Here is a 16,235-nt window from a genome sequence, read left to right as displayed (position 1 = left end):
CCGGCTTTTTTATGCCATTTCACTAAGCATCTATAGGGCTCGAATGGACTGATCATCGAGAATTCAGACAGGGTCAGAATCTTGCTCTCCACTGAGGGGAAAGAGGCGGACACCGCAGCTAGCATTTACAGGATCTGCTAGGCGACTTTGTTGTACCTCTTCGAGATGACTTTGGTGAGATATTGACAGACGAAGCACTGACTAGCAGTGTTAGCAGGCATTTTGATATCTGAATGGCATGAAGTGAGCGAAGGTAGAAAGGAAATATATCCTACGCGTGCCCATTCCAAGACATATGCTCTTCTAAACCAAGCCAACGCGTAATGAGCTTGATATTCTTGCTCACGTTTGTCGTCTAATATTGTCGATTTCGGCTACTATTTCAGGCTGTATGATCGCACTGATCAGTGATTTCTAGACCGGCAATGTTCCGGGTTTTGTAAACAGCAGCAAAATTGCATATCACCACAACAATATCGCGGTTAGAAGAGCACTGCTCATGGTCGCAGGTTTCTAATTACATTGTGTCCGTATCATCAACAGAAGGTCACGTAACGGAAGTTGCTGCCTGGTAGAAGACAGTAATCAGCCCTAAAGTTAGCAGACAAATACGGATAGATGCCTCGGTGTTATTCTTCTGAACAATCGCTGCATATTTGAAACAACTGTTCACAGAGTCGAGCTCGAAACAGTTCAAAATTGCACTGTGCAAAGTGTCTGAGGTGGCACGTCGGAGAAGAAACCACTGTCAGACTTTGTCGGCGTGCCAAGAGCGACGCCGGGGCACGGGACTCGAGACGTCACTGGTCCCCCTCCTGCCACTATCAATCAATCCATCTGTTAACATCTTTGAGAAGAGCCTCTGATTGTCACTGTCCAGACTGGTCAAAAGAATATCATTTGATGTGTTGCTGTTTTACATTTTCTGGGCATTAATAGTACTCTCTAGCGAACATCAACATGGAGGCGCTCAAGGCAGTCTTCTTCGGACCAGATCCACAAGTCCAGGTCGGTGTACATCATGTTAATTCTACAGCCTTGTCGATTACTCACTGACATTTCACAGATGCGGAAATGCAACCAACTCATTAGATCAAACACTCGACAGCTTGACCGTGACATTGCAAATCTAAAAACTCTTGAAAGCAAAACCCGACAATTGATCGTCAGTGCCTCTCGACGAGCTCAGAGGAATCCCTCCCAGGCCAAACAGGCCACCGCGGAAACCAAGACATACGCACGAGAATTATTACGCATCCGAAAACAAAACACACGTCTGAATACGAGTCGAGCCCAATTACAAAGTGTGCAGATGCAGGTGAACGAGGCATTTTCGGTGCGGAAGATACAAGGAAGTCTCCAGAAATCGGCCGGTATCATGAAGGACGTGAACACGCTCGTGCGTATGCCAGAGCTCAATGCGACAATGCGGCAATTGTCCACGGAGCTCGTGCGCGCTGGTATTATTGAGGAAGTGGTGGATGATGCGCTACCCAACGATGAGCTATTAGAAGATGAACTTGACGAAGTAGAATCGGAAGTCGATAAGATCCTACAGGAAGTCCTGCAGGGCAAACTGTCGAAAGTCGAACCTATTCGACCAGAAATACCTGTGGAAGAAACACCTACTGCCGAGGAAGAATTTGACGACCAGGAAGCTACTCTTGAACAGATGCGAGGCCGTCTGGAGGCTCTGAAGAGCTGAACGTGCATAGACCTGTATACATATTACAGGGTGTTTGTTTCTTTCTTCCATCATCAGCCTACCTCTCAAACCTCTCTCTTCTTCATCTCTGATTTTTCCTGGGTTCCACGGCGCAACTTTCGGAGCAGTCCCTTCATGAAAGCACCTATTACATTGTATGATTGTTTACGAGCTTTGGTATTCAGATTCTTGGGCGCAATATATGTTGGCTTGGCTTTTTATCATTAAACTGGCGTCTCTTCGCTGTCTACATTTCACGGTTATATATCAATCACTCTATACTACTTGTCCTTGTTGATCCCATTGGGCGTACTTAATTTTGATTTATACATGAATCACTACGCTTACTTCAAAAGCCGGGGGGGCTTCCGCTTGTCAGGCATCAAGCATAACAGTCTCATCTTCCTTATGTACCACGTGTATAATTGCTGACACGCCCTTTATTGCTTCGTCTAAGGCGTTGGCGGCAGAAAGATCTGGCACGATTACAGTCTCAAATTTGTCTTTACCACATTTCCCTTCAAAGAACGTGTTCAACCATGGCTTATCCGAGTTCAAGGGAAAGGCCGACTGTATGGGTGGCGATATAACCGTTGACAGCCGTCACAAGAACCGCTGATCCCTTTGGCATTGTGTAGTCCTTGGTTGAGACATCTTGAAGACCGTTGTACGAGATTTCTCCTTGGACTTTACCTACATTTGGGAAAGATGGGATATTTATGGTCGACTACGATCTCAGGTGCCTCAAGTTACAGTTCTCTAATACCTCTAACATGCCTCATTATACCACTGAACACTGATACTTCAACAAGCTAACTAGTATTGGTGGTAGGCTCAGAGATTAGGGCTAAGATCAATTTTTAGTTTGATCAGTCAGCCCTCCTCCAGTATCTCCTCTATTCCAGTGTTCATTCTCCACCTCGTGCTTAATCACATCGGTTGTTGATCAAACTGTTCTCCTATGCTGAAAAGTTATTGTGTCAAGCAGAATAATGATCAAGATACATCATTAACAATGGTGGACAGAATTAACTATGAAACGGGCCATTGTCGGGTACTAACCTGATGCGTTTTCTATGGATGCGTTGTAGGTACACGTGACACTGCCAAGCCGCCTTCGCCCCTAACGTGCAACTTCTTTGATCTTCTGTCCCGCGTCAAGGCTTCTTCTGTCCAGCTTCATCATCCATTTAAATTATTCAAGTCCACATACGCAACCTATTTCATCATCCTCAGCCTATCTTACGAACAATATCGGTCTTCCTGACCACCTCCTCACTTTTTGATCATCATCTGTGGTGATACCGCCATAAATCCGTCGCGATAACATTCATCTAACAGCAACATTCAACCGCAACACGACAACTTCAACACATTCTTATCGTCCATCTTCTCTTCCATAATCATGTCTTCCAAGCTCGATCAGTCTCTTGAAGATATCTCCAAGTCCCGTCGCCAGAGTGGACGCGGGAACAACCGTCGCCGCAGCGGTGCTAAGCCTACCACTCCCAAGGCACCTGTTGGAGGAATCAAGAAGAGCACCAAGCCTGTTAGAAACTCTCCCAGAGGCCCTGCAAAGGGAACGGCCATCGGTCCTACTTCTCCAGTACATGAGAGCAAAATCATCGTCAGCGGATTGGTTAGTCTACCCCCATGTGTTGAAGATGGAACAAGTGCTAACTTTCACAGCCGCACGATGTGAGCGAAGCCAGTATCAAGGTATGTTAATCGAGAGGCACGCCTTGGGTCTCGTCGCTATCCTCTTTCGAAACCATCGAGATGCGTTGGCTTCTGTTGCGATACCGCAACCAGTCGAGTAACACCAGTACCAGACGGGTGCTCCTCTCCGCGACTATCTTGCGTGATCGAACCTTGTTGCAAGGAGAGTCGAGCTCCGTCGCGTCTTGCACAATGTAGGACTATGGCTCGCCGTTGGTTTGGCTGACTGCCTGGTTGATCATATTGCAGACGGTACAGGATGCGGTTGAAAGACACCGCTCGACTTATCCTACCTTGGTGGATTCTTCTATCTGTCTTTCGTTTGATTCGGGCATCAGCGAGCGCATTGGTACAGCATACGAGATTACTATATCTGAAGATCAGACCCTTGGAGTATTTCTGGCACATGGTCGGTTACGTTGCAGTTATATGACTTTGGGCCGGCTATGAGATGGTGATTCATCTAACGAGTCGTGCCATGTGGATTTGCAAACAACAGAGCGCAATCTGTCCATGCTTCCGATGACGCCGGCGGCGGGCTCATCAATAGTGGAATCAATCATTTACGGGCTTCATGGCGGACCCAACACGCCTGTTTGATGAGGACAGAAGGCTAAATATAAGATACAGCCGTCGTTGTCTCTGGCTCTGCATTCCTGTCCCGCATGTGAACCACATTTGTCAAAAAGTTCTATCATATATGCTCGCTGGTGTCTGGTCTCGATTCGATTTATACGCGCGCTTCATCTCGCTGTTCTCGACCTCTCAACGGTTGCAACGTTGCTTTAAAATACTAATCAGTCTTCGCTATAGGACTACTTTGTCAAAACTGTTGGCCCCGTGAAGCGGGTCACTGTTACCTACAACCAGAACGGTGTCAGCCGTGGCATTGCATCAATCGTTTTCAACAAGCCGGACACTGCCGCCAAAGCTGCCAAGGAATTGAACGGAACATTGGTTGATGGACGGCCGATGAAGGTATAAAATACTCAATTACACTAAGTGGATACACATGCTCATTTGATTTAGGTTGAGGTTGTTGTCGATGCAACCCATGCACCCCAAGTTGCCGCTCCCAAGCCTTTGAGCGAGCGTGTCACGTAAGTATACCACTATCCTGGGCTTCGGAAAACGTTTCTCACATTCAAACAGCCAACCGAAGGCTCAACCCAAGCCCGCCACTGCTACGAAGAACGCCACTACTACAGGACGCCGTGGTCGCGCTCGCGCACGCAAGCCCAAGGGTCCCGCTCAGCATAAGAAGACTGCTGAGGAGTTGGATGCCGAGATGGAGGATTATTTTGTGGGATCAGAGAACGCACCTTCAGGTGCTGCGACCACAAACGGTGCCGCCGCCGCCGCCGCCGCTGCTGGTGACGAGACCATGGCCGAGATTTCTGTAAGTATCGAGCTGCAACTACATGTATGTTACATACTAACGTTCTTGATAGTAAATACCTCGATACCCGGCCATTGTGCGATACTCGCGAGGGTATTACCCACATTTCTATACAATTTAACAGATGTTTAATGTTGCATGTTTCCTTTGCTTCGACTTGATTCATGGTCTTTCCTATCAACACACATTATTGAATAACTTTACTGTTTACATTTACTGTCTTATTAGCATTTTATCAATTTATGCGGGTTTATATGGATGCATGTGCTGGTAACACGCAAGTAAAAATTTGTTTATACGTGCGGTGACAACACACCATTTATCTCTTCCACGATCTTTGCAGTATCCAACAACCAGAAAGCAGGCAATTTCGTCTACGTGAGGGGACAGATTCAGTAGCAAGCGATAAGCAGTTGGTATTTAAAACGAGTAGCCTGATTTCAACCTCCCAACTTACCTATTCAGTCTGTCTCCTGCTCTCATCACAATCCTTTATTACAACTCCCACCACGGCCATTCATCACCTCGACTCACATGTGCTCTTCTCACGTCTTACTTCTATCTCTCTTACGTCTCACTGTTTATCTGCGTGGTCGAGTGTCTAAAATCATCAACGTTGAATGATCCCAACTGCACGGCGCCTCTGAATGAATAAGCTTCACCATACATGGCCTCTCCAACGTACATATATGGTTGAGTGTTGGATTATCACTGGCTTTGTGCATTTTCAATGTTAGCGTCATCGAATAAACGCAGTGGGCAGCCTGTGATGTCTAGGATGTCTTTTATCTACTGTAATAGTAGCTCAGCCCGATTAGTTCGGTGGATATATATATATATATCCAGTGGGGATCTTTAAATTCATCCATCGAGAATCGATATAAAGATTCACCTCGAAAACCACAACATCAACTCTACCAGAAATATGCCAATAAACCGATCATAGCCATACAAGTCATTGATAGCTCAACATGTGTGATTGCTAGGCAGTGTACTCCGTATGACTGAATCCTTCAAGGGTTGAATAGACTTAGGGTTTACAGCCCCACGTGCTACCCCGGATTTCGATGCTTCAATGTTTCTCTTCCGCTACATACTCCGTAGTAACTTATAACTATGTTATTACCATAATGGCATTTCGTAAGCGAGTCTTGTAGACGTGTTGACTTCGCGCTGCATTCCCAAGGCTGCTTTCCTGACTACGCGGTCAACGCGAGGACGCGTAACCCACCCCATCAACCCTGGAACATCTCACTTCAAAGTTTTACACAAAACCCAAAGATCAAATACATCATCGACTCTAGGCATTCTATCCCCAACAAATACACATTGATATACATGAGTCGTAGACGCGCAAACAATACAAACAGAAGAACCCAGTACCTCCGAAAGGAAAGCTCCCCGATCTTCCCCTCCACATTGAACCAAACAGTCAGCATGTAGATGGCAAAATTGGACAACTAATGAAGAAATCGGTCCATTTCCCCATCTGGCAAGGAGGCGACTTTGACATTTTTTTTTTCCGGTGAAGTAAAAGGGTATTTTCCGTGTGGAGGAGGCAAATTTTTCTTCTCTTTCTCTATGAGTACATCCATCTCCACCGTCTAGACCTCTTATTTTTTGGAGTAGAGTTTCGCCTCTCCGGAATGTTGAAAAATGCGGAGGTGGATCCCATGTTTGTTGAATCTATTCCGTAATTCCCTTGAGAGTTTGTTGAACGTCGAAGCTCACCGCTACAAAAGTTTATGTGGATTTGATCATTTGAGTATTGATGCGATTGAGACGAATCATTTTGATATACTATAGAGTATGTAGTTACATATACATAGCTAAGTTACAGCACCTACGTAGATCCCTCATGCGGCAATGACTGTGCGACCCACAGAACGTGGGGGATCCCTATCTAATATACCTCTGTCGCTGCCTCGGAATATGGGGTAAAAATAGTATGATACGCTTTCGACCACGGTAGTTGACAACTTCCCCCCCACGAACTCTGAGTGGAAAGCAGTAGCCGTCGGCTAAGTGGCGTTTGTGGATTTAATAACCCACACCCAATCTTTTGAGGAAACCCAGGACAGATGTCCAAAAGGCAAAAATGAATGATTCATCAAAGTGGAAACGAGGCACTAAGAAAAGGCCAAGTAACCAACTATCAACCGGTCTATCAGAACCTGGATACTCTGTTTGTACAAAAGGACTATGAAACCTTGACGGGGTTGCACGGAAGTTTTCCCGTGCCGCCCCGTATATACAAACAAAGAGTGTGAACCTGGATAAATTCGTAATTTTGTTGTAAATTAGCATTGCGTAACGCCGTTTCAGCGTATGTAATCGCCAATACCGCACGGAATCCCGACACTCCACGACAGCCACAAAATACGTACGTAGTAGTTTACATCACAATGAACAAGCGATATTTCGGACAGTAGTTATTACTATCCCCAGTCTTACGCGCGTAATCGTTCCTTTGAATCGAGGAACTCGATACATCGTCTACCGACCGTAGTAATGTCGGCAATGCTCAGCTCGGATAGTTGTAAAACTTCGTATGTATTTTGCCGACGGTCTGACAGTTAATCTGACTCTGATTGATGAGTTACCCCGGTTATTCTCCAGACTCATAGTTACTGCGTCACCAACTAACTAACTAGTTAACTAAGAGGAAAGAAGGTGACTCAACAAAATCAAGTTGATCGGTGAGAGTTTGGTTCGCGACAGTCAGAAATGCAACGGGTGCGCCGGATATCAGTCATACTTTCGCGTCGAGACAGATAGTATCCGATACGAAGCTGATGAGTTGACAACACACGCTACAAACAAGGCACAACCCAGCACATGCAAAATACGAGGCGCCGACCGCGGTTGTTGTTGTTGTTGTTGTTGTTGTTGTTGTTGTTGTTGATGTTGATGTTACTGTCGTTATTGTTGCTGTCTTGTGATCGTTAACTATCCATCGATGAATCATCACACTTAATCAGGATCGAAGTTACTACGTGTGGTTAAAACAAGTCATCGATAATATACTTCGAACAGCATGCACGTATCTTGGATGGCACAAACCGTAAAGATAGCGATGGATGCCTGAAATACGTACTTGCATGCAGCAAGTATGACATGACGGGCTGCCCGATAACCCTAATCCTTGATCCCTATCAAAACATCCTGGCGGTGAAGCCGAGTCTGAGTCTTGACTTTGACTCTGAGCCACGTCAAGACATCTCGATATTCGTCGTCCTTGTTGTTTGGTTGAAAACCTGCCTGGGCTGTGTGTGTGTGTGTGTGTGTGTGTGTGTGTGTGGTGGCCCAACACGATGCGATGTGATGCGACCGCCCTGTTCTTTGGTAAACCGAGCGTAACTAACTAATTCATGTTGTCGCTGCTACCATGAGTCACAACTATCACAAGCAGAAAGGTCGACCGACAGACCAGTCTTATCGCGACGGTACGGAGTGTACCGAGTGTGAAGAGACGTAGTCGACTTTCCATTTTAGGAAACTATATGAGCCACGGAGTATATGAATGAATCTTTAATCTTTTGATTCTAGGCAATATGCGAGCAGCTATCTTTTGAATTTCGAATCATCCCGTCTGTTCACATACATACTGACAAATAAATCGAATCGAATCAATCATTGACCGTGACTGACTGTGGCGGATGTGACTGGCCACCGAGACTGAGGCACATCACGCCGTGTAAGCGCCCGGAGATGGTGGTTGCACAATCGTAGTCTGATACTCTATACTCAGAGTATAACGTACATAATACCATAATATGTACTACGTAGATAACCATTGATAACTCCGTGGAATCGTCCACTGACTACGTAGTCAAGATACTAATCGTCGGAGATCGATCAAATGACATTTTTCCTTATCGAACAAGACCCAATCCGAGAGCGACAGAAACGTGACGGGACGCGTCGGGAAATGTCAACCTGTGAATCGATAACCATAAATCAAATTAATCAGACAAAATAACCTGATAGGACTGTCGTAACCGCCAATAGAGAAAATCAGTGATGTGACGGGATCATCCGCGACTCGTGACAGCTGCAGTCCGGTGAATCACTGAATAATTTTGATACATGTCCGAAATGCTATCTACTTAACTGGCGAAAGTGTGATCGAGTACGAGACTAGAGTGGGATGTACTTGCTGGTAGACGGCTGGTAGACAGATAACGGACTACGGAGACACCCCTTCGATTGTAAATCCGCGGTACAAGCGTTATCAGGGATTCTAAACAAAGGCGTATTTCCTCGGATTTGGTGACTGTGAAATAACTAGACTATTGGAGGCGGGGTAATCACTGTGTGTCACCCCCGTAACTATCTATCGAGCCTATCGAGTTAATACTACGTAGAGATGTGAATCTAGTGAAAGAAATGATATGACTGATCCTCTTACGGATCCTCCAACAAAGCAATGATATTCTGACTCTGACTCCGTTGGTTTTCATTGAAAGTGATGCGTTTACTACATAGTACGTACACAAAGGAATACGGATCAACCAATTAATGAGCGTATCGCGGTAATACATTTGGCATGCGAGGGTGATCGACGACATCCGCCATCACACAAAAATATGATTGGTTCCTGGTGATAAATACGGTCGGGGAACGGCGGATGTGGCGATCTGATGGAGTCAGCGCTGAGAGTTGACTGATCAGGATTAGCCTGGTACATTATTAAATATTCATTCATGTTCAAAGGCCCATCTCAATGGCTCGAACGGTCTTCTAGAACATGTTTCAACTAGTGTCCATATACTACATGATCAGGGGTCGGCCGGCGTTCTTACTCAGACAGACGGACGGACTTCGTATTCTTTATTTCGGGAGCCGGTGAAAGCGATGAGTTGAAGCCTTGAAGGATCGCATGAAAATGTACGTGATTCCTCACCGCAATCATTGCGCATCACCCTTTGTCTGAGATGCTGGGCGGTAACCTCGTGTACGAGGAGTGCATAGTAACCATAGTCAGCCACCAGGATGATCAATAATACCACATCCGCCTGAGCACGAACTACTAGGTACGATCTACGTCTCATAGTGATTTCATGTACGAAACATAGCGCGGGTGCCGAGGATCGCTACTATTTAACTAGCAGAATGGTTCGTGAAGCCTCATACTCTGTACACCTGAGTGGCCAGCGCCACTACAGGCATTCATTCTTATTCTTCTCATCGTAGATACTAACGGCGTGGCGTATCCACTGCATTTACGATATGCGATACTGAATGTCGTTTTGGGGGCTGAAGAATCCTTACGAAGCAGGGGGGCCGGGAGATGATACCACGTGTAGCAGATCTGGAGTCTCCGCGCTTCTTATCTGTTGAAAGCCAAACCGTTTCGCATTCTGCCCCCAAAATGGCACAGAAGTAACAGAACGGACTGTTGAAACAGTTCGCCGACGCAACAGCGATAATCCACGTAGTAACCATGTTACATGGCTGGCACGAGCCCATGGATAGGGGGCTAGGATTTCTATGTAATATTAATTGCTTCCACAATCTTTCTAGAACGCTTCCTAAACCCTAGTCCTGGTCTTAGTCTTCCGGCAATCCGCCGTGTAAAAACCCGCACTTGTCGCGGCACACTAAAATAATACGCTGGCTGGATAAAATCGACTGGGGGTGGAATTTCTTATTTTTCGCCTTTATGCCGTGGTAGCACTAGCAATATTATCCATAGGCGACGGGAATCCTTAATTTTTATCCAACCAGTCAGACATCAAGAAATTGGCACAATGCGACAAGGGGGTATCCACCAGCGGAAGGTCCGATTTCTGAAGAAGATTAATTTCTCAAATCATGATTGGTGCGTCTAAGTGTCATTATAATTTCCTCATCGGGATTAGGCTCATTAGAAATTGCGAACTCGGCTAATCGTCGGCTATCCTATGAGTAAGCTCTCTCAGTGAAGCTTCAGTGGACGAAATGGAGTCTAGAACTCTAGATTTTATGGTTTACGCAATGCGACGAAAAACTGTCCGATATACGTAATATCGTTTGTACCTCATTAATAGTGCAAAAATGAGAAGATACTTTGCACCCTTTTTTAACGTCCTTTACGCGATCGAAATGTAGGTGGCAGCGCGGAGTAGTCCATACCCGAAATGTATACAGAGTACTCCGTATACTCCGTAGGTAAGTTACCTACTACATAGTATATATACTACGTCGTACGTGCCTCGGGATTTCTCCACGCCATCCCGTAGGTACTTACCCAATCGAGAAGTACTACCCACGGATTCCGTGGCGCTCAGCCACCAAGCCCCCTGAAGCAAGCCCGCAGCAGCAGAAGCAGCCACACAGCATTTTTCATGCACGGTAATCGGATGTGTACATGCCAGCGGCAGTATGATGACGCACTTGGAGCGGTGTATCATTCTTGATATACATACTATGTAGTACATTCAGATCAATTCAAGATGAAGCAAGGAGATTGTCCATCTACATGTAGTATGTATAATATGTTGATTTGTGATTCTGTAACTTGAGTCAGTCGCAAAAACAGAGAAAGGGATAAGCATGTTACCAACACCGTGGTAGCCACCACAGTGACCGACCACACTAGAGCCTAGTAGCGGCAACGTGAAAGGGGCGTTTGCTTGTTAACGCAACAACACCAAAGCGAAATTTCGAAATAGAGTCGCGTACCTCGGCCTCTACTTTTATTCTGGCCAAAATCCAAGCATCGACCATGACTCTAGTTCGTGCCTAGACACCGATAACTTTAGCATCTGGTGGCAACCGGGGAAGCACATGTCCTCAAAAATTGTGTTATGTATTGTGATCGATCAACAGAGAGCTTTCATTCCCAAATTCCCGGTCCCCCGCAAGGAGACCTACAATCGATCGATTTGCATCCATCAACCTGCATCGGAAACACCCCTGAGTTCTACCACACCACAGAGAGATGGGAATCCGGAAAGTCTAAACCCAAGGGATGGAATTACTATTATTTTCTTTTTTAGGCTTAGCGGACCCGCGGAAGAGCGGCGGTAGCTTCCCCGGGATTTCGCCTAGCCCGCGTTAGTGCGTGCAAACGTAAACGGGGCTAGGCCCTTGGGTTATGTTGATGTCTCATAAAAAGGACATCATACTCCGTACTCCGTAAAGCAAACGGAAGTGCTTCCGTTTGTTTAAACTTTTCTGAATTATGTCTAAAGCCACGAAAACCGGCTGGTTGGGACTGATCACTCGCCACTGGTGTTGATGTACGCGGAGTAGTAATGTACCAATGGGGTAGCTACAATCAATATTTTCCAATGACAAGGAAAAAAGAGTTCTCCTTAATCTTGAAACCAACCTTCGTTGCCACCAGCTACGAAGCTTACAAGCTCCCAGGTACGCGGTACTGTGGATACTTGGGAGAGTAACAGTGGAAACACCCGACCAACAGCCGAACCGAACCTCAGTTTCCAGCTGGGATCGTATTCTTTGGAATTCAATGCAAAGCGCTAGGTAGGATAGGGGCGGATAACTAGTTATTGATAATTAATAACATCAAAGGATCGACCGGGGGGGTTCCCGTTGCGATATTTCCTTTCCAGGCAAGTAACGTAGCGGGTGTGTCGCGACTGCTGGGGATAACTTAGCCCACGAAATGAGATTATCCACTGTAGAGAAACCTAGTGCGAATTAGTTGATATAGTATCACCCCGACAGCATGGCGACGGTCCGCTTCCCGCTTCCCCTGGATCGACTAGATCCATCGTGTTGGATATGTGGATGTGTTGGGCCGAATTGCTTTTATTGAAATTGAATGTGAAATGTCATATGTAGTAGGTATATAAGTACGGAGTAAGTCGAGATTCAGATATCACGTTCGAAATCGATCTGTCCGTTAATACATTAATTTCCAGTACGGCCCGTGCCGGTTTAGTGTCGGTCGCATTTGTTCTTTTTGTTCTTTTTGTTTTTTATTTGCCTGGCTCTGATTTCTGATTTGTGATTGATTGGGTTTATTCAATTTATTCGATCCATCGAATTCACGTCAAAGGAGTCGGTGTCAAAGAGGAGAAAGTCTAAGACAAAGAGCGTCCCAAGCTCCTTTGTGTGACTGCCGGTCTAGATTCCCACATACTCAAGTCTGACAGACAGAGTCCGAGATAAATACTGCCTGCATCAGACACATTTCAAACTCGACTTGACATTTTTTCTTCACTGCATACTCCTGTCCTCACCGCACTGACTGCTAACTGAGAATTCGATCGATCGACCGGGGAAAAGAGCCAGTGCATCCTGCCGTGTGAGGTGTTTGGTTGACATACATACCGCAAGATTCACCGCCTCTATCTGCATCCCTTGCGGCTATCGATAGAGTCTATCGGGGAATCTGCTTGGCTATTCTCATTTTCAGCAAGTTGCACAGCGCGACCGACCGGAAGCAGTAATTATTTACACATCCAGTCCTTCCAACCTTGCTTTGTGGCCTCAGTGGACTGTGTCTGTGCACCCCCAGGCTTGATTCTGTTATTCCGGGGTTGGTGATAAATACCTTGCGACTTGCCTTTCAGTTCAGAAGGACAACAAACCAAACAGCAGTACTCAAACTCCGCGCCCAGATTGGCTCTTCCCACCGCCTATTGAATTACCGTGTTGGGCCGCCAGAGCAGGGCTGAGCGCCTCGTCACGAATCCTAATCCATCCTAGTCAAATCGCCGCCAGCGAGCAAAAAAAGACCCGACTAGAACCCCGGCAAGCGCTGTTAGCAGAAAATTATTATTCTTTTCTAATTTTCCAGCGGCTACTAATTATCCCCACCCCACCAAGTCACAGTCAGCCTGACCGTCACATCGGACCGCTCCACGGGGCGACACTTGCTGCAAGCCTCGCCCTATTATCTATTATTGTTGCATCCTCGTTGCGCTGCAGGGGCCGTTTGATTGTCACCGCTCTTTATCATATATCACCGCCGCTATCTATTTATCCTGGCTGTCTCTCTTTATTTATTTTTCTTTTTCGTCTCATATATTCAAACAAACTGTTTACTCAACTATTGAAAGACTGGTTCCGACACTTCTTCCGGTCAACCTCGGAAATACACCCTTTTTCTACTAGAAGCGGTTTAGCCGGTTCCTCACCCACAAACTGCCGGGAACTTCCCCGTATCCGATCTTACTGTTTTTGGGCCAGACAATCCTGTGATTACACGGTTGTATATATTCTCGCCTATTCCACCCGACTTGACTTTTTTTTTCCATTCACCCACTGTACACACAGCAACACATATCCACCATGAGGTTCAGTTACAGCTACAGCGGGAGCACATCCTCCTCGCCCTCCCCATCATCACTGCCACCACCACCTCCACCACCAACACCCAACGATGGTCTACTCGACATTACACCTCGCAAATCTTCCTTCTCCAGTGCCATGGGAATGAGCTCAGCTTGTGCCTTTCCCTCCTGGCCTAATAGACCATCTCTCCTCGAGTCTGAAGAATCAACCGCCAGCTCCTACCTCTCCGACGAAGACCTCTTCCCCACAGATCTGCCCATCACACCTCCTTCTGAGAGCGCGATAGATGAAGAATCAGCTGCCTCAGACCCCGTCTACCTGCCCTCTGGAGCAGGAGACCTTACCACCGAAGAGCAGATCCAAATGATGCGAGCAGCAGCCGAAGAGGATGAGCGAAGAGCACGATTCCTGGCACATGTACACGCACACGCGCGCGCTCAACAAGCGTTCAAAGTCGCGCAGTTGGCTGCAGCTGAGCGCGAAAACGCCAAACGCAGCAAAAAGAAGCGTCCTGTCGCGAGCAAGAAGCATCGATCGTCTTCGTCATCGGCCAAGGCCAGCCGCATGTGATTGTTTACATCCTTTCACATGTTTACATTCAGTACCTGCGCTGGCGCCGATACTCGACTTCTTTTCGCTTCTTACATGCCATTTACTCTTTTCTACGACTCTACCCGCTCTATCGACTCTACCAACATCGACATTATCATCACCACCAGCTCCTCTGTTCATTCATTTTTATCGGTGAATGAACGGATGTAACGGCGCGGCGACCTTACGCCTGGCCTAACCCTGGTCCGTAACGGCTAATTTGCCGTTACCCCAATACCCTCCCGTTAGACCGTTTCCACTGTCATACAATACAATACCGTATTGACAATACAGAGCGCGACCCGCGGCTACCTCTTTTTCCCTTTTCGGTGCAGCGTCCTCCGAGACAACAACAGAGGCAACTGAAACACTCGTGACTCTTCACCGCTCCTCATCTCAGTGACTCACTCCTCCATCGCTACCTATCCGACATTCCGTATCTGGCATGTGTTTCCCTTTTTATCCATTACAAATTTTACCCCTCCATAATAGTTAGTGAATGTCGTCATTTTGGGCTATCTGTTCATCCCACCAGCGATGGAGTTTGTTTACTGCTTCCGGATTGATTTTACTTTTTATCTTTCTTGCTGCCTGATACCATTTTTCTTTCGAGATATATACCCCTCATGTACGCACTTGTTGTTTGATTCTATTTCTAATACCCCGATATCGCTACGATACCATATTTGTTGTTTCTGAGGTTTGTTTTGTGCGTGGCATATCTGTTAGCGTTTGCATTTACATACATAGGATAGCATTTACATCGCTTTGCTTGCTTGCTTTGCATTGCATCGCGTCGCATTAGTTAGTTTACTTTACATACATGATCTTTATTGATAAGCTTCATCTTCTCACTTATTTTCCGGTGTAATTGTAACTCTGCAACCGTAGCATAGCGAGTTGCAGTTTTTGGCTTGTGATTACTGACTGACTGGAGAAGCATACGCAGCTATCGTCATCGGTCAGCTTATCGATAAGCGCTGACGACAACACCACCCATACGTCACGATGCAACCACACTATAGATGAGATGTAATTCTTTCCCTTCTCCCTTTTTGTCCAATGATATGAAGCAATGAAAAAATTCAAATTCATCGATGACACCACCAAAGCTGACAAATTAACTGGGAGATCGGTGCTTAGCTATGCTATGCGAGGGAAGAGAATGTTGGTAACATCATTGAATCGATAGGGAAGCCTTCGGTGGATAATGGTCTGTACGAATCAACGATAACTCCTGTATCCAGATAATTTGATGTCGGCAAATATGAGGCAGAAGATAGGCAGGAAGGGAGAGGTGCTTCATCCTTGTCTTTAGTATATGATTCATTGGTCCTTCTACCGCGATTGAGGGAGACGACAACGTCGGAGAAGAGTCTGATGTATATCTCCGATATACCCAGTTGTTGTTTGCTGAGTTCTGAGAGAGAAGCAGTGGAGTACTGTTCATTTCGATGGGGTTTTGGGCGATGGTTGCATTATGACATCGGTTTTGAGAATTTGCAAGTGTGTTCCCCCTTCCTTTCCTCTCATGAGACAACGAGGCAGGAAAGCTAACCATCTACAGAA

General features: G+C 46.2%; 3 protein-coding genes across 3 annotated transcripts; all 3 read left to right on the top strand.

Annotated features, from left to right (window-relative positions):
• Positions 1–960: 960 nt before the first annotated feature.
• EYB26_002166 (uncharacterized protein) lies at positions 961–1,705 on the top strand (the record flags this gene model as incomplete). Its single annotated transcript, XM_054261472.1, has 2 exons — positions 961–1,008; positions 1,067–1,705. The coding sequence occupies 2 exons, from the start codon at positions 961–963 to the stop codon at positions 1,703–1,705; spliced, it is 687 nt and encodes a 228-aa protein (XP_054117447.1).
• A 1,405-nt stretch (positions 1,706–3,110) lies between these two features.
• Positions 3,111–4,878, top strand: EYB26_002165 (uncharacterized protein; the record flags this gene model as incomplete). Its single annotated transcript, XM_054261471.1, has 6 exons — positions 3,111–3,344; positions 3,395–3,424; positions 4,238–4,402; positions 4,454–4,524; positions 4,577–4,823; positions 4,876–4,878. The coding sequence occupies 6 exons, from the start codon at positions 3,111–3,113 to the stop codon at positions 4,876–4,878; spliced, it is 750 nt and encodes a 249-aa protein (XP_054117446.1).
• A 9,194-nt stretch (positions 4,879–14,072) lies between these two features.
• EYB26_002164 (uncharacterized protein) lies at positions 14,073–14,645 on the top strand (the record flags this gene model as incomplete). Its single annotated transcript, XM_054261470.1, has 1 exon — positions 14,073–14,645. One exon carries the CDS (start codon positions 14,073–14,075, stop codon positions 14,643–14,645), a length of 573 nt encoding a protein of 190 aa, XP_054117445.1.
• Between the last annotated feature and the right edge of the window lie 1,590 nt (positions 14,646–16,235).

Source organism: Talaromyces marneffei, chromosome 1 (assembly GCF_009556855.1).
Source record: "Talaromyces marneffei chromosome 1, complete sequence".
Taxonomy (NCBI): domain Eukaryota; kingdom Fungi; phylum Ascomycota; class Eurotiomycetes; order Eurotiales; family Trichocomaceae; genus Talaromyces; species Talaromyces marneffei.
The sequence above is the reverse complement of the archived record's forward strand: the minus strand, read 5'-3'. Positions and strand labels throughout refer to the sequence as shown.